The sequence below is a fragment of the Coffea arabica genome, chromosome 2e (genome assembly GCF_036785885.1).
Source record: "Coffea arabica cultivar ET-39 chromosome 2e, Coffea Arabica ET-39 HiFi, whole genome shotgun sequence".
Lineage (NCBI taxonomy): Eukaryota > Viridiplantae > Streptophyta > Magnoliopsida > Gentianales > Rubiaceae > Coffea > Coffea arabica.
Genome location: NC_092313.1, coordinates 25,029,056 through 25,048,638, shown reverse-complemented (window position 1 = coordinate 25,048,638; position 19,583 = coordinate 25,029,056). Strand labels below are relative to the sequence as shown.

General features: G+C 33.1%; 2 protein-coding genes across 2 annotated transcripts; both read left to right on the top strand.

The window, feature by feature from the left end:
* Positions 1-1,574: 1,574 nt before the first annotated feature.
* LOC113729582 (B3 domain-containing protein Os04g0386900-like) lies at positions 1,575-7,330 on the top strand. Its single transcript, XM_027253858.2, has 4 exons — positions 1,575-1,924; positions 5,459-5,513; positions 6,435-6,635; positions 6,795-7,330. Exons 2-4 carry the CDS (start codon positions 5,478-5,480, stop codon positions 7,101-7,103), a joined length of 546 nt encoding a protein of 181 aa, XP_027109659.2. The 5' UTR covers positions 1,575-1,924; positions 5,459-5,477; the 3' UTR covers positions 7,104-7,330.
* A 3,484-nt stretch (positions 7,331-10,814) lies between these two features.
* LOC113729690 (aspartic proteinase CDR1-like) lies at positions 10,815-12,216 on the top strand. Its single transcript, XM_027253943.2, has one exon. The coding sequence runs from the start codon at positions 10,868-10,870 to the stop codon at positions 12,119-12,121; it is 1,254 nt and encodes a 417-aa protein (XP_027109744.1). The 5' UTR covers positions 10,815-10,867; the 3' UTR covers positions 12,122-12,216.
* The last annotated feature ends 7,367 nt before the right edge of the window (positions 12,217-19,583 follow it).

Below are 19,583 nucleotides of genomic sequence, written 5' to 3'. Positions count from 1 at the left end.
AGTTTGTTATTGAAATTCTTTTTTTTTTTCTAGAATAGTGAAAAAAAAGTATGCATTTGATATTAGAGGGACGTTTGTGTGATTTGTCCATTATTCCTTGCTTTTTTGTTTTTGGACTTGAAAAGGATTCTAAGCCTTATAAGCTAAATTAGGTCTTGGTTTTAACCCCTGAAAGACTTGCTAAGTCACTTAGGCTATTAACTAAGTATACTTAAAGAAAGAACTTGTTGAAATTTGACTGTTTATATGAACTAACTACTCAAAGTTCGAACAATATTGAAGCTTGGGTCCAAGACGTAAATACATTGAAACAACCCCACTTTAGCTCCTTTTATTGGTTGATAAAAGGGATAATTTCATAAACCTCCCCTGAGGTTTCTAACAATTTCACAAAGTCCCCTTAGTATTTCAAAATTACACATACCTCCCCTTTTGATGCAAAAGTACTCTACTACCCCTATATAGGATACTTAATGACATTTTTTGTTGGAAAATTTCAGAAATTCCAAGAAAAATCAAAATTGACTTATTCTATCTCTCTCTCTCTCACACACACACACAGAAACAGACACACTTTCTCCTTCTGCCTTACTCTTTCTTTCATTTCTTTTTTCGCTAAATTCCTGCCGTCCATTCATCTCTGTCTAATATTCTTCCTCCAATTCTATCTATCATCCCTTGCCCATATTTATCCCCCTCCTTCCCTTCTTCTTCTTCTTCTTTTTTTAATCTCTATTCTCATTTCTTTTTTTGCAAATATGATTAGGTTCATCCTTTTTATCTTTTTAATTCTAAGTGTAATGGGTTTGATTTTTCTGCGTTTATTTATCTTATCAAATGTTGGTTGATTATGGGTGATAAAACTTAATGATGTCAAAAGTCAAGAATTTGAGGGATGGATGAGCTTTAAAAAAGGGTGGTTGAAAAAAAAAATAAAGGAGGTTGCAAAGAGAGGAAGACGAAAGAGCTACGCTATTGATTGTTAATGAAGTGTTAGTTTTGGATAAAATTTGAGGTTGGATTTATCCAGTTTAGCACTAAGTGACGGATTTAATTGACTTGTATAGTAAATGTAGGGGTTGGGGCTACTGGACATAAATTAGGTTGTAGTGTTTTGAGTGCTAGAATTATTGGAATTTATTTTGATTTAAATACGGATGTTTGTTTGGCTTTTGTGGTGGCATTGTTTGGAAGAAGGCAATCATCATAGTTGAATTTTTTTTTAAGCTTTTATTTTGGCAGAAAGAGCTTGTTGGCTTTGGTGTCGGAAGAAAGACAATCAACAAAGCTCTTTTTATTATTCCTTTTTATCTTTTTGACAAAAAGGGTATTGTAAGATATTTGAAGGAATTGGTAGCCTATTGGGCCTATTTTGAAGCATAAATGGTGAAAGGAAGGGAGGCGAGTGTAATTTTTGAAACCTAAGGGGAGCTTCCTGAAATTGTTAGAGACCTCATGCGGAGTTTTTGAAATTATCCCTTGATATAAAAAGCTTCTTTATATTATAATTTTTTTTTCAAAGTCATAGAGCAGGCAGTATCAGCCGTTTAACCGTATCTCAAGTGTCCCAAACATATTCACAAGGCTTCATAACATCAAACCACTAATTTCCTTGGCGCCAAGAACAATTGAAGTGGCTGAAAAATCAATGAAACAAGATTGAATGCTAAAGTGATTGATTGGGCTCAATCAGTCTAGTCCACGGTCTAAAACCCGCTTTCTTTCTCGTATTTGGTTTTTCATTGTTGCCTACCAAAGAGTTGAAAACTCTCGAGGCACAAGCGACAGTATTAGACGCTGGGTAATGCCGGGAAGAGACTTTTTGAAGAGAAAAAAAAATAATTCCATGGATATGCTGGAGAAATAGAAAGAGCGGGATCGATCGGGGCAACCAAAAAGAAGTGCTTGCTTTCTGCAACAAAAGGTAAGTAAGCCATGAACTTCTTTGATCTTCAATATTTTGAATAAGAGAAAAAAAGTAGTATTGATGTATGGGTTTTAATCAATTTGTTCAGTGGTGAGTCCCAATAGAAGTTTTTCTTGAATTTGAAGTGTTGCTGTTCTGAGTGATCATTTGGAATTGTGCTTTATGTTGGAAAATCCTTATTTCCTCCCGTCTGTCCTGAAGATAGTAACTTTAAGCGTCTGCATTAGCTTAAACCATGTGATTGTAATCATGCATTTTGTCTGATGGCTTGGAAGAATATATTTTTGGGGAAAAAAGAACAGTGGTGTTTTTTTTTTTTAGTGGGATCAAACTTGGTCATTCCCGGAATCCTAATTGAGGGGAAGTATGTAGTTACAGTATGTAAACGTTGTGAAATTTACAGAGTAATCCACAGTAATCATTTGTGAACATCTGCCAGCAATTTTCAAGATCTTAGAGAGCAGTGTGCATGTAATTGGACCCGTTATGGTGTTTTTCCCCCACGGGGACGCTAGAATGGAATAATAATAGGAAAAAAGTAAAACCCATGATTGACAGTGGGTACCTCGGAAGATTTCGTCTTATCCTGGGAAATTTAGTACTGACAAAAGTTTGTTCGCCCGTAAAGTTTTTTTTTGGTCCAATTCGAAAAGGTCAGGGGAAGGCTACCAAAAAACAATCAGTTAGTTATAGTGCTAAATTGATGAAAATAGCGATTCGTCAAAAGCTGCAAGTTCTATCTGGTTTAAATTTCTTTTTCATGTGAGGTTGTAGTGTTTGGAGCTAACAAGATTGGCCTCCTGATGGCCGTGTAAATGTTTGTGCAAACAGCAAACGTGGGATGGTCATATTACTCCAGTAGACAATTTATGAGGCTCCTCAGGGAAAATTCCTCTATAAATTGTCCATCAAGCATATTTGCATACTAGACATTGTAAGTTGTAACACCACTTCATTGAATTTCAGGGCGAGATAATTTAGTAATACCGACAATTCAGTAAGTTTTACTTTACCTGATTTGTCTTTGATAGCTTAACTGTTGAGCATTTTCACAATCCAAGGGACCTGCAACATATTTTCCAAGTACTGTAAGTTTTCTTAACTTTTCAAGGAATTGTTCTTCAATCGTTGTAGTGTTTAGAGCACAAGATTGGCCTCCTGATGTCTATTTAAATGTTTGTGCAAACAGTAAATGTGGATTGATCATATTACTCCAGCAGACAATTTATGAGGATGCTCAGTGGAAAATTCATCTATGAATTCTCTATCAAGCAAATTTGCATACTCGACCTTGCAAGTTGTAATGCCAATAGTTAGAAATTTAGGGGCGAGAATAATCTTGTAACACCGACTATTTGGTTAAAATTTTACTTTAGCTGATTTCTCTTTGATAGCCTAAGCAATGTTGATCCTTTTTACAATCCAAGGGACCTTAAACATATTATCCAAGTACTGTAAGTTTCTTTTCTTAACTTTTCGAGAAATCCTTCATCAATCGTCGTGAATGACAGATTTGTTCAATGATCACAAAATTGAGACTAGCACATGACTTTTGAAAAGTTTGAAGGGAATTTGCTTTCCAAGTATTTGGTTAGAGGATTTGAGTTTAGGGACTGTGCAAAGTTTTGCTTAAAAGTTTAAGGACTAGTGGAGTAGGTTACCCTCCTTTAATCTATGAAATGTATTGATTGCTTAAATACTTACTTGTGTATTGATTACACTTAACCATATGTCTCAATTAAATTTGAACTACTAATTACTAGGATTGGGGGAAAATGTGTGCCAAGGGTAGAGGGAATGCGGACAGGTAGATATGGAAAGCCTGGATTAGCCTCGTTAGACCTTATAAGTTTCTAGATATATCTTCAGGTATCTACAAATGCACCAAACTCCCTTCTACTTAGTGTTGTCTGTCATTGTGAGATACTATTTGAAATGCTAATTGGTTCCTTTTGGCCCTGGTTTTTCACCCCAGAGTTCATAAATATCAATCTACTTTTGGCACATCAGGAGAACTTCTGATAGATCCTCAGCTTGTTCCAACTTTTCAAACTAATTTTGGGTAACTACCGAGGCACTAAGCAAATTCTAACATGTCAAGCATGTGTCATTTTGCATACATAAATGAATCTTATCATCAACTTATTAATTTTCACTGCAACTGGCTAATTCAAATTGGATAATATATAGCTAAAGTGGTTGTATCGACTATAAATATGAAAATGGTACAGTGCCATCTTAAGGGGGAAAAAAAAGCCTTAAGTCATATTCTGACTTTAGTGTTTGAAAGTCCTAGATACACAAGATATGATTATGTATACAAGAAAAAGCTGCTTTTGTATTCTTTAATTGACAATGTTAATTTAGGAGTTTTCTTAGAAGCAACTTAGTTAAGCTTATGTATGTCGATGCACGCATTATGTAATTAAGCTTGGAAAAGTAAGTACTTTTGTTTTAAGTGTAGGAATTAATTTACGGTTGAGGATGAGGCCATGTAAGATATTTCATGACAAGAGCCTTATATGGAAAGGTAAATTGAGAAAATTTTGTGGCAGCCAGAAAAGAACCATAAATACCAAGAGACCACAAGAATGACTAAGATAAGTGTTGAAATATTAGGCGGCACAGCAGACTACACAAGCGAGGGTATGCAGCCGACTTTTTCTTTACTATTCATCTTAAAAAGAAAAACAAAAAATCACAAACAGAAGGATCTAAGTAGAAAGGATTGTTGCTTTATGGATTTGATCTGTGTTTGTTGGATGGTCAATTCATCAAAATAATTTTTTCTGAATTGAAGTACTAATTGCTGAATATTACTTATTCATGTATTATATGCTAATTTAAGGTCATTTCTTCAAATTGTTCTGCATCTGTAGTTCACTGCATATGTAACTTGATTATTAGCTTCTTTTGAACATTGCTGAAGCCACGAGTTTTGCGATAATTTCTGGGGCATAATGGTGTTGATTGGTTGTAAAATGGGGAAAATAAAAAATGGAAACTGAAAGGGCAGTCAGTTACTATTTGATGGTTGTAGCCATGCTTTGTTTTTGTCTGGTAGAGCTCAAATGTCTTAAATTGATAGTAATACTCTAATAGATGTTAAAACTTTAATTTCCAGGGAATCAGATATGGTGGATCTATAGTTCCACAGTTCAAGGATCATAAATAGAAGCTGTCTCCTTTTGGTACTAGGAATTAACTAAAGGTTTTGGAGAACGTGAAAAATATTGATTAATCTGATTACTAGAATTTATTTGTGATTTACAATATTTATTTTTTTAGATCTTGGTGCCTTATGTTGATGTAGATGGAGTCAAAATGGTCTTCTTCTTCTTCTTTTTTTCCCTCTTATCACAAACAATTTTTATAATGTGACTGGTGTCCATGACCAGAAACATCTATCGGTGTTGAGAGTTCTACTTTGCTTTGGAAACTGAATAACATGATCTGCATTATCATTCAAATTAAGAATAACTTCAGTTCTTTCATTGATTTATTCGTTAATTTCTTGTGAATATCTGCCAGGCAGGCTACTAGGCAAGCAATGTCTGAGGAGGGCAAAATGGAATCAAACGAGAAGGTGGTTCACCTAAAGCTTTAAGGGCTGTTTATTTCAATTTAATATTTTGCATATGTGCATAGTTTGTAGAGATTTGGAGTTAAGAGATAAGCTTCTTGATTAGTACCTGCTTTAAGTGCTTACATGAATGCATCTACAGACCTCAAACTGCACATCTTTATGCCTAGCTGTTTGCACTTAGTTTCAATATCTTTTGGAAAAAGATGTAAATAAGTGCATGATTTTGTTCATAAGGGTGTCTTAAGGTATCTCTTCACTAGGATATGATTTCATAAGTACAATGTATTATGCTTTGATCATTTAGTTAAACCTTGGTTAAATAGTACTGAAAGCTATAACTTGTAGTTAAAAAGTTGTTGCTCTGTATTCCTTTTTTGAGTATGATTTTTCATTTGAAATACAAAGATTTTATTTATTCCACAGTGCCATGTAAGATGTTTTTCAATTTCTCCTAATATACATTTTCTTTATACTTCGCTTCGCTTTGCTTTTCCAAGCATTCAGTTCGTTATATATAGCATGGAATGTGATTATTGCCTTCAGAAAATTATTTTGCTCCTTCTGGTCAATTTCTGTTGTTACTTCTCCTGCTTGTTGGCAATATATGTGGAAGAATGCTTCTGACTATCAATGGCACTAAAACTAGAATCCATTTTGCATGCGGACATTGTCTAACAGTCAAAGCGGATTTTGACTAATCTAAAACAAGTAAATGATATCTTTTATGGTTCGGTTTATAGACGGTTTGCACCCGTATTGTGAAGCTCTTCTTTCACAGCAACCATCCATGTTGTGCACATGAAGTCATTGTAGTATACATGAACTCATTTTTATCAATATTCACTTATATTGTTTCTTTACATGAATCAAGACAGCTTTATATATATTTTGTCCTTTAAACTTGTGGGTCACTCATATTAGGTGGATTCCTCCGCATATACAGCCGATGGAGAAGTTATTGATGTAAATGTACAGGATTCAGAGGCAAAAGATATTGAACTCCACCACGACAATGATGGGTTGGACCAAAGTCTGGTTGATGATGAGTTTTCGCCACTTTCCGAAGAACCATTTTACCATCATGTTGTTTCATTGTCACATGTTAATAAACTATGTCACATGGTAAGTACTGTAACTAGATATTCTAATTAACCTCAACCAAGTAAGTTTAATCAGGTCGTATGGACTTATTTTCTGTGCACAAACTGGTTATGGCTGTATAAGGTAGCAACCATGAGTTTAATGAATATCTTTATGCGTTTGTGATTCTGAATATTGTAGGTGTTTCCTAGCAGACTGCGGTCTAATCTTCCTGCTAAAACAGTTCCTGCTGTTGTCACTTGTCGCGGAAAATCTTGGGAGATGACGTTCTTGGGAGGCAGCCAAAAATTACGTTTCGAAGTACAATCTTGGAAACGGTTTGCTAGTGACAATGGTCTGAAAGTTGGAGACGCGATTTTCTGGGAATTAATGGAGAGCAGTGATGAGAAGGTGAGCTTTAAAGTTCAAATAATTCGAGGTGACTTCCCCAGTGAACTGCAGGCACAAGTGAATGGTGAGACTGTGGCAACTCCAATATTAATAGAATAGAATTCTAAATCATGGTTTTGAAAGTTCTATGAATGGTATGCTTTTTCTGACGCTGCTGGTTGAATACTAAGAATTTTTTTTTTCCTGTAACAATGGATGGATACCTTGTTCGTGTTTTTTGTATCCAAGTTTTCGGAGTTCTGGTTTGTTCATTGGATTCATGATACTGCTTAGATTAGCCACAGAATTAAAATCTTTTTGTCCAGTAAGAGGTGACAAGACAGAAAGACCATGTGTGTTTAATTTGGTAGTATTTGGACCCAAATTGTCAGGTAATTACATTAGTCCGTTGGGTTGAGGATCCTGCATTCGGACCAGGGACACAAATCAGTGCAACTTTTTTTGAACGAGATGTAATTCTACGTGAATTACTTATAAAACTTTACAATAGAGACGCAGTTATTATATATAGAACTCACGTGAACAGTAACAGAATATCACAACAATCAACTTTCCTAATTATCCTTCAAATACTTCTCGACAAGGCAATATTATCATAGACTCGGGGACTGCATTAACATTTCTTCCAGTGGATTATTACTATGGGTTAAGATCATCTTTTGTAGCAGAAATGGGAAACAAAACCGTGCCAGATCCAACGAGATCTTTTGACTTGTGCTACGGTTCAGTGAATGAAACTGATGTGCTTCTTCTGATACTTCAGTGTGCTTGGCATCTATCCCAAGTACAGATTTTCCTGTGTTTGGGAATGTTGCACAAATGAATGTGAAGGTGGGATACGACTTAGTAAACAAGATTATTTCCTTCAAGCCCACAGATTGTTCTAGTAATTAGTGAGGTTTTCAGCTTAATTGGATGGATGCTAGAGTTTAATTTTATATTCTTTGTTTAGCAATTTTGTATCATCCCATTAAAGTTAAGTAATTTTATGTATGCCACAAATAGTTTATGGGATGGAGAAGAGTGAATAGAAGGTGAAATATTAAGAGTTTCTTGGCTGAGACCTTTTTAGGATATACAATTCTTTGCTCTCATTGGGTTTCTTGATTTGGTGATTTGATATCCTTTAATTCCACCATTTGACAAATCTTGGAGGACCAATCTACATTGCATATTGGTTTTCTTAATTTAGTGATTTTATCTTACGTTTAACTCAAGATATATAAGTAGTTTTTATTTTTTTTTTGGATGTGCCTTGGATTGGAGTAATCTGTTCCATCTATAAAAGGTTGGCATTGTATCCCAATAGCTATAACTTAAACCAACTAAATAGAACAAAAATTCCTCTTCCAAGATACTTCCCAGGGAAATATAGAGAGTTAAAAGATCTCGAGTACAAACTTAAAGAATCAATAATTAGAAGGGTCAAAATTGGTGCATGTTTAATTGGTTAGTCATTTTGAAAACTAAATTGGTCTCAAGGGTGGCTCGGCTGGGATCCAGGGGGGGTCTCACAGGTTCTATTTACTCCATTTCGGATTGAAATAGTAATTTCGATTTTTGTTAGATTAAATTTTAATTTAATTACGCCATATTAAAATTTTTGTTATAACATCTTTCAACTGACTTGCGCCCAAGAGTAAACTTGTAAGAAATAATACTTGCGAGGCCCCATCAGCAGCTCCATTGTAGTCGGATTGGCAGGTTGTTTCCTATATTCTACTCATTGTTTTGAAAATCGAACCAGACCGGCCGATTCGATTGATTGGACTGCGAATCGGTCATAGTTTTGATCCGATTCATATTTTGGGTTGATTGGATTTAAAAATCGGATTGAACCGTTGAACCAGCGATTTTTAATTTTTATCTATTAAATTGAAAAAAAAAAGAATAGGTTTTCCTTAACTCTAAAAACTAATTATTAAATGCAACATCCACTCATTTTCTTCTCATTTTTTGCCTCTTATTGAGTTTGTATCTCTATTTTCTATTTTTTTGACTTCGTCTAAATTTCAAACTTTTTTTTTTTAAGTTGCAATCTCTAAATCTATAAAACATGAATTAAAATTTAAACTTACAATGTCTAATTCCCATAGATGTGAATTTTTTATAATTTCAGGATATTATGGTACTTTTGGGTTGGATTTAAAATTAATTTTTTGATAGATACAATTGAGATTAAGATGAAATTTATTTATTTTAACTTATAATTAAAAATTTATTTGTGAAAATCCAGGTTTTTTGAAAAAATATTAAACTTTTCATCATATAAAGACCCAAATTAGTCCAATGCATGTCTTATTTTGTGCGTATATATTTATATAAGTTATTTTTTAAAAAATTCATTGACCAGAGTTGAACTGGTCCAACCAGTTGAACTTTGATCTGAATGTTTCACCGATTCAATAACTATCCGAGTTTCAAAACATTGCTACTACTAGGTTCGAAGTTCATTTGGGCTTAAAGAGGAAAAAAGAAGAAATCAACTAAAAGCTCAAAAAGAGGAGGATTTTATCTTACCGGTTTGCAAAGGACACACTAAGAGAGGGTTCAAATTTTAGCATTTGAAAATGTAAATAAAATTCGAATAGTATATAATGCAAAATGGAGTAATAATTGTGAGTTGTACATTTGTTCTGCAATTATGCATGCTAATAAATCCTCATCGATACTTGGGTGAAAAATCCAAAAACGAAATATGGACAAACCTTCATACAACATTTCTAAAAAGTAAAAACTCATACAAGTTCAGATATAATTTATTTTTGGGTTTTTCTATCATTAACACACTTACATTCCACTCTATCTATCATATATATACACACACACTAACAATTACTACATTGTCTTGTATTTATACATCTTCCCTAATTAATTCCCTTACATTTATATGCTTTCCTAAATTAATCTTATATTTCTAAAAATCTAACACTTGAAATATATCTAAAGAGTGTTCATAGGGCACCCATTAGACAAACTGTTTATTTTTAGGACAAATTACATTTTATCCCCCTATGATTTAGTATTTTTGTACATAATCCCTCTATGATTTCAAAAGTTATACATAACCCCATCATAATTTAGATTAAAGTATCAAAGGGACGGAAATGATCATTCGTAACGGAACATTTGAAAATATCGAAATTACCCTTATTTAAAAATTAAAATGGGTGAAGTAACCAAAATATATAAACATAATATACATGACACACTAACTCCATATGGTTTTATATTTTACCATATAAACCTCTTATAGTTTTCAAAACATATAATTCCCTCGTGGTTAATAAATAATTTTCAACTTTACATAGATGTGTTTTTGATATTTTAGGTGATTTCGTTATAGATTGCAAATTACGTTACTTTGACGCTTTAATCCAAACAATTAGGGGGTTATGTATAGCTTTTGAAACTATAGGAGCGTTATGTATAAAAACACTAAACTACAGGCAGTAAAGTGTAATTTGCCCTTATTTTTAACCCAGTCTACCAGCTTCTTTAATCTTAAACACTGATCCGTTATTTATCAACATTAATTTTCCTACTCAAGAATCAAAATTGACTAGAATTATTAGAATTGAATTTATTCATCATGCATTTAAGGCATGCTAGTTGAGATTTCGCTCCAAATTTGGCAGAACCCAATCAGATTACGTGTTCATGTATTCTCTCCTGCTTAATTGCAAAGAACATTAACACTGTATAATTACTCAAGATTTTTCCTCACTATAAATATGGCATTAAGCTGCTTTCTCCTCGTATAACCAACTCATAAAGTATTAGCATCCAAAACCATGTCAAAAAGATTTATCCTTCTTTGTCCTTCCCCTACTTATCTTCCATTGTTTCTTGCATCCTTTTATATGTTTCTCACCATTCAAGCAGATAGAAATGGCTTGATTCTTGACCTCATCCACCGAGATTCACCAGAGTCTCCCTTGCACAATCCTTCCTTGACTCCTTTCCAGCGTGCCAAATATGCTGTCCAGCGTTCATTTGATCGTGCTCTTACTTTAGATTCTTCAGGAGTTCTGCCAAATGGTGGGGAGTACCTCATGAGAATATCATATGGTACTCCACCAGAAGAGACACTAGCCGTTGTTGATACAGGTAGCGTTCTTTCTTGGGTCCAATGTTCACCTTGTATCAACTGTTACAAGGAAAAATTTCGTCCCTTTAGTCCCAAAAAATCTTCAACATTTAGGGTTGTCCCTTGTAGCTCGGACACTTGTCATTTATACTACGCAAATAATAATACCTGCGGAGCAAATTCAATCAAACCTAGCATGCCCTGTCCTTATGGTATTGTGTACAACGATCGATCGTATACTAGAGGTGTTCTTGCATTTGATACTATCAGCTTGGGTGATTCCAACAAAATTAGGTCCTTCCAACGCTTTGGTTTTGGATGTGGATATGAAAATGTTGGTACGACTTTCCCTTATCTGGGGAGTGGCCTAGTTGGTCTAGGCTACGGGGAATTTTCACTTATTTCACAATTATATCCTACATTTAGTGGTAAGTTTTCCTATTGCTTAGGGCTATCATTCGACACTAGTGCAAAGCCTGGTGAAATCAGTTTTGGAAATGATCAGTCCATAACTTATAGTAAAGGGGTGGTTTCAACTCCATTTTTTACAGAACTTGGATCACCTTACTATATGATAAATCTCCAAGGAATTAGTGTTGCAAATACAACGTTGAAGTTCCCTAATTACCTTTCGAGTATGCCTCAAGTACAAGGAAATATTATCATAGACTCAGGAACTACAATAACGTTTCTTCCTCTTGATTTATACGTTGGATTAAGATCAGCTGTAGGTGGTGCAATGGGAAACAAAACCGTGCCAGATCCATTCAGCAATTTTGAGTTATGCTATGCCTCTGTGAATGAAACAAAGGTGCCTGCAGTCACATTCCATTTCCAGGGTGCAGATTTGAAGTTAGAGCCTGTGAATTTATTTTACAGAACTTCTAATACTTCAGTTTGCTTAGCTTTTCTCCCGAGTAATTCTGTTGCTATACTTGGCAATGTGGCACATATGAATGTCAAGGTGGGATATGACTTAGTGAAGAAGATTATTTCCTTTATGCCAAAAGATTGTTCTCATAAATGAGATTTTTCAGTTTTATTGGATGCCAGAACTGGATTTGTAATCTTTGTTTAGAACAATTGTATCATCCTATTAGTGTTTAGTGATTAAATGTATGCCATAAATGTAGGTTCTTTTTTCTTTTTTTTTTTGGGCAATTTTGAGTAAGTTTTTAGTCTAAATCTCCTACCATAGAGCCATAAATGTATCCAGCTATTACAAAAATTATTAGACTCTTTTCCATGAGAGCCAATATTCAAGTCCTCCCAAAGCTTTAACGCGCTTTCCATATTCTCATGTTTTGAAATTTCAATTTTCTAACAGGTGGATATTCGTTAGCGCATTTAAATTATATCAAACTTATCGTGTGAATACACACAATTACATTTATTACACCCCAGTATTTAGATACTTTTTGAAATTAATTATATTTTTTTAAAATAACAAAAAATTGAGACTCCTCTTAACGAATGTCTATTAAACACCTGTTAGTCAAACTGTTTAAACTTTTAGTTAGCTAGAACTGTGTGAAGGCTTGTGTTGGCTGCTAAATGCTAATTTAATTTACTTTTACTTTTCCTAGCTGTTATCTGACATAAGACCAAAATTGATGAGTTGTCATGGAAGAAAACATACATGGAAAGAAAACCCCGCTTGCCAATTCCAAAATATTTACAATAAAGAATTTATTTAGTCAACACGAGCGCTAGTATCTTCCATTTTTTTTTAAAAAAAAAATATGTGAGATAAAGAATTGATTATAAAATATAGAATTTTTCTAACGGGTGCCCAATAGGTACTTGTTAAACCCATCCAAATTTTACATAACTTATCATGTATATACACACATTAATAATTACTACCAATTCTTGCATTTATACACTTTTTGTTTAATTAATCTTAACTTTTCAAAAATCTAACTCTTGTGATACACTTTAATGAGTGTCCAATAGGTACCAGTTAGACAGTCATAAAATATATTAAGAGTTATATAAAAACAAGTATTTTAGAAGAACAATACAAACAACCTGAGATTCTAGCACATCTATAGAAGAAAAATAAAAGAAAGGAATAAATGGAATCTACCAACTTAGAACAAAATTAAGGAGATAGGTAAGAAACCTAACAAACAAATAAAGGGATACATTGGAATTCTGAAATAAAATACAATATATTGTAAAATACGGAATAATGCACAGGAGTAAAAAACTATTAGCAATGGCAGCATGGTTGTTTAATTCCGTACCATCATCTTGCATACTAGGGTCTTGTTTGGATTCCTTTTTTTTTTTTTTGAAGTTTTTATAAAAAAATATACTGTAACGATTTGATATACGTGACATAAAAAATTAATTAAAAAATATATTCACAAAAAACGTAATCAATTTTGGAGTTTTTGTGTTCCTTTCACTTTTTATAAGTTTTAATTACTATATGTCTTTGTTTTTTTTTTTGGTCAAATATATGCCTTTGTTCATTCATTAAATTTTGACTATTTCTGACAATTAACCGCATTAACCCGGAAAATTTTGTCTTCACCCAGAATACATTGATTACCTTTTCACTGCTAGCATAGTACTAATAGGTTAATCTAATAAATGTTGACCTTTGCGACTGAATATTAGAATCGCAGTTTTTGTAACAAATTATTAAAGCATTGTTTGGTTGTGTTTGACATGTATATGCATGACTACGGACTGATCCATCTTTAAGTTTGCAGCACGCACAGACTGGTGTGCATCTCATTATGGGTAAAATATAGAAAAATCCTTTAAAGTTAAGCCAACATACAAAAAAGTTTTCCATAGTTTCAGAACATACGCTCCAATATTTCGTGGTTTGAACTAATTTAAAAAGTGATAGAAACCGTCTGAATTAACAGGTTTGAAATACATGAGAATCTTTTGAGAGTATTTCTATTGGAAACAAACAAATTTTTAGTTGATATACCTAATATATCCTTAGAGTTATAATACAGAAAAGCCCCATGTGGTTAAGCAAACTTATAGAAACGTCCCTTATGGTTTCAAATCATACAACTCAGTACCTCGTGGTTTGAACTAATGTAAGAATTGACAAAATTCATTTAAATTAACGAGTTTGAGGTTGCTTCACATGGAAAATAAATTTTTAAATCAAATTTTTAGCTGATATACCTATTAAACCCCTTAGAACTCATAAAATTTGCAGAAAAAATCCAAAACTCCCAAATACAACTCTCCTTATTTCTATGAATAAAATAAATAAATAAAAATTTTCAAATAAAACTAACCATTATTTCTATATACAAAATAAATAAATAAAAACTTTCAAATACAACTTACCTTATTCCTATGCACAAAATAAATAAATAAATAAATAAAAGTAACATGTAATCATAGGGGGCTTTTTAGTAGAATTGGCTTAACCACATGGAGCTTTTCTGTAAGTTTGCTCAATAGGATCGTTGTTAGAAGGTCTTTTATTGCTTATATATATTAGGGTAATTGTGTCATTTCATCTAACTCTGTTAGTTTTGACGATTTTCGTTGCTGTTTCACATTAGTTCAAACCATGAGGAGTCGAAATGTATGATTTGAAATCATAAGGGGATTTTCCGTAGGTTAGGTTAACCATGAGGGGCTTTTTTGTATTTTATCCCAATAAAACAGTGCATATTCCACATGGGATTGTTTGACTTATGCCTTGTAAGGACTCCTTAAAACAAGTATCAAGTTTTAATTTTTTTGGAAAAGTGAAATTAAATTAGATTAGTGTTTAATAGTAGTGAAGAATAAATAATGAGTGTGTAACAGTTAAGATAGGTATGGAAAAAAAAGTACTAATGAGTAGGCACTCGTTTTTTTTCAAGTTTTAATTATTATCACATTATCATGTAATTCTGCACTAATCTAATCCTTAAAACATTCACGGCAGCGCAAAACCTTCAGAATAGCAAAAAAATTGCCAAAGTTTGATAAAAAGTTGGAACAATTGTGAAATGAGGTAAGTTCGGACTCAGAATAAAACAATGAAAAATCAGAACACCCAAAACAAAGAAAGACACAAGGACTCCATTGCTTTGTTTTATCAACTAATTGTGAGTATCTTAGAGATTTAAATACAGCCGGCTTGATTCTGTTTTACCAACTTCTCAATAGCTAATTCATTGGACATAACTGCAATATTGATGTTCCTATATTCATTGAAAGTAAATTTGTGCACCAAATTTGGCATAGTATATTGATCCATCATTATAATACCACTAGATAATTTTCTGACGAATCATATTCCTCCTTACAAGGGGGAAAAAAGTTAAATAAATGATGACTGAGATTTTTAGACTCTATAAATATGGTTACCACTTGCTAATGTACTATTTCTGTTTAGCTCAAAAAATCAAAATTATACCATGCCAAGAAACCGGAGCCTTCATTGTTTTCACCTTATATTTTTTGCTGTGCTTCTTACAATAGAAGCTAACAATGGGGGTTTTACACTTGATCTTCTACATCGGGATTCACCAAAATCTCCTTTGTACAATCCTTCCCTAACCCCTCTTCATCATGCAAACAATGCTTTTAGACGTTCATTCAAGTGTGCAAATCATTTGGCATCAGCTAAAGTAATACCAAGTGGTGGTGAATATCCGATGAAAATATCATATGGTACACCACCATTTGAGACATTAGCCCTTATTGATACTGGTAGTCATGTTACATGGTTACAATAATGTTTACCTTGTATTCACTGCTACAAGGAAAACTATCAACCATTTGATCCCAAGAACTCTTCAACATTTAGGTCTGTTCCTTGTACCTCAAAAATATGTCATGATTTTCTTGAACAGAAACATACTTGCTATTCAAAATCAAGCCATAAACCTTGTGAATACCAAGTTTCCCATGCAGATTCGTCTTATACTTATGGTGATCTTGCAACAGACGCTATCACCCTGGGTTCTCAGCACAAAAAATTGTCATTCCAAAATTTTGTGTTTGGATGTTGACATGATAATGGTGGTACATTCCCGGATAAGGGGACTGGCCTAGTTGGTTTAGGGCCAGGGGGATTTTCACTTACTTCTCAATTAATTTCTTCAATTCGAGGTAAATTTTCCTAGTGTTTAGGGCCATCAGATGAAGCTTCAAAGCCTGGAAAAATAAGTTTTGGAAATCATGCTTTGGTTTCTGGTAAAGGAGCGGTTTCAACTCCATTATTTTCAGAGCACTTTTATGTGACAATTCTTGAAGGGATCAGTGTTTCAAACACAACATTGAAGTTTCAAAATCCTGAAAAGATGTTTCGTGAAGGCAACATTATTATAGACTCGGGAACAACCTTATCCTATCTTCCACATGATTTCTACAATCAATTGGGATCAACTATAAAACATGAAATCAAGAAGAAAATCGTGCCTGATCCTGAGGAAATTTTTGACCTGTGCTATTCTTCAATGGATGATACAAATGTACCCTCCGTGACAGTACATTTCAAGGGTGCAGATTTGAAGTTAAAGCCACTGAACATGATACGAATATGTGATCATTGGTGTAAAATTCTAAAGATGATTCAAGATAAAAGAGCGGTTGATCCATTGAATCTCAACAAATTTGGATCCCTTCCTTGGTTTGGAGTAGTATTCTATAGTTTGTCATTATTTTAACTTATAACTATTATGCATCATTTGTTTGACAAATTCCAGCCATGTGTGTTTCGCTATTTCCAGCAAAGAGTAGGTGGTTAATTAGTTGATGTTGAGTCATTAGTTTCATACAATAAAGACTAAGGTCATGTTGATCATAGTTAAGTCAATTTGAGTTAGTTAGTTTTCTATTCTAGTCTAGTTAGAGTTTTAGGAAAATAGTTAATTGTTTCCAAATTGGTTTAGGTCTTTGAGTCTTGTAAAAGGCTATAAATAAATGTCAAGGGTCAACGTTTTTTATAATCAAGTCAGATGATGAATAAAATTTGAGAGTTTCTCTTTCTTGTTCCTTGGGAACGTTTCTTGATACAAAGTGAGCGATCTCTTTTGTTCGAGTTTTGGCTTATCAATTCAAGACCATGTTGAATATGGCGCCATTCTACCAACACATTTTGGTTCGCTATCTTGTTGAGTTGTGGGTCACGATTAAATTCAAGATTCGCAATTTCTTGGGTTGGAGGGGTCGAGGTTGTTCTATCTTTGTATCCATAACCTAGTCAAAATAGATCCTTCCGCTGTCTGTGCAATTCGTTTCTTCTAGAGCGGGAACTTGGAGAATCGAGTTCACATCAGAACATTTTTGTGAGAACTTCTGAGACTTCTTTGTGCTTTTGCATTTAGACCAAGTGAAAGTGTTCCCATATTTGGTAATGTGGCACAAACTAATATCAAGGTAGGATATGACATAGAAAAGTGGATAATTTCCTTTAAGCCTACTGATTGTACTAGTTAGTGAATTAATCAGTTTTAAATCATTTCGGAGTTTTAAATTGTTGTTTAGGATATTTGTATTATCATGAGCGCTTCTAACTTAATCAAACATTGATTTTGCTATCTTGACATTTATTTTAACAAAAGATAATTGCACTTTTTATTTTGGGCACCAATGAAGCATCAAGCATCTTAAGCAATTATATATCAACAATTAATAATTAACAAAGGATTTTTTTTAACGGGTGCCCATTGGACACTCATTAACACACCTATAATTTATCTAATCTATTATGTATATGCATATACTAATAATTATTACCATTCATTGTATTTATATACTTTCACTATTTAATCTTACTTACCTTCTCTTATATTTATTTACTTTTCGTAATTAATTTTATATTTTCAAAAATATGACATCTAAAATACATTTTAACGGGGTACTCAGTCGTTAGATGGACCCATTAACAAAAATTAGTAGTATTATTTTCAGTTGAAAAACAAACCGTTATTAAGAGTAAGAATAAATAAGGAATACGAGTCTAGAATCCCTTCACCGCAATGTACCTAAATAAATATAAAAGTATATCCTATTGATTTACAAACAAAGTAAATGATTATCGAGGAATAAGTAGTGACGGGTCTTTAATATCATTCATGTTTAAAAACAGTGTTTTATCCCCTCCCCCACATTTTTTCCACTTCTCCCAAACTTAAAATTTTTATGAGAAACATAAGAGTATTACTGCTTTACAGAATGAAACATTATTGCTTTGGTATAACACTTTTCAAAATTGCTAATTCCTTAAATGTCCTCATCATTTATTGCTTTTCAATTTTTTATTTAGTATTTCAAGGTCATAAAAAAACATATTAATGGATACATATTCGACGAATTATACACATAGATGAAGTTTTTACAAAATTGCACGCACGTTTAGGATGCGCATACATCACCGGTAAGTATTGCTTTCAAACTCTTTATAGTAGAATGAATCTAATGTGGAAGGAGTGAACAAGATTTGTATTCAGCTAGGAAAATAGTTGGATATAACTGATTTACAAGTCAATTTGTAGAACATGTAAGTATATGTAGTAGCCACAAGGATATAGTGATATGGGATGGTATTAGAAGAGTGATGTAAAAAAATCAATGTCATCCATACAATTTACAGAAAATGCTACAATCCCTTTTGACATAAAACGTATGATTCTAATCCATTTATATCTTGATGCATCGTTTAGTGGTTTAAACTTTTGAAATAATCTAAGGGTTGATAGTTCTTATTTCATATTCAATGATGAATTTAATTTCATCGGTACAATAGCCTAAAGAACTTATAAGTGAGTTTGTAGACTGAATCTATCCAATTTCAAGTGTATGGTTTTAGTGAGTGGATCGTGAATGCTTTGCTTTGAGCTGGAGGTATCCATTTAATTACTTTGGACATTTGTGCCATGGGGTTTTTTTTTTTTTTTTTTTTAAAAAGCAAATTTCATTATGCCATTGAATTATTTATGAGTAAATGACACTAATGATAGCTAAAATTTTTAACAAGTGACACTTTGGTACCTTGTCTTACAATTTGCATATTAATTACCTTTTCTTTAAATTGGTATCTGTCCAGTTACTTTGTACTTTTGTGGGATAGAATTATTTATGAGTAAATGACTCCAATGATATCCAAATTCTTAAATGAGTGTCACTCTAGCACCTTCTCTAGTTTTTTTTTTTTTTTTTTTTTGAGGGTACCTTCGCTAGGTTCATTTTGATGTTGTGTCTAATTGGCTCCAAAGTTCAATCAAGTGGGATTGGTTGCTAGAACCGATTACATACTAGTCACGTCTGGCCAAAGAGAGCCAGTTTTGGAATTAAAAAAAAATCAATAATCAAGCACTTGAAAATGGAAAACAAAAAAGTCAATAATCAATCAATATAGTAGTACAATTATCCCTTTTTTTTCAAACAAAAGGCAAAAAGCAAAAAAAATCTCTTTTTTTTTGTTATTTTTTACTCATATTAGGTAAAATCGTTCAAAATGTCTCTTATATTTCCCTAGCTAAATGAATTTTTTCGTCTTTCACTTT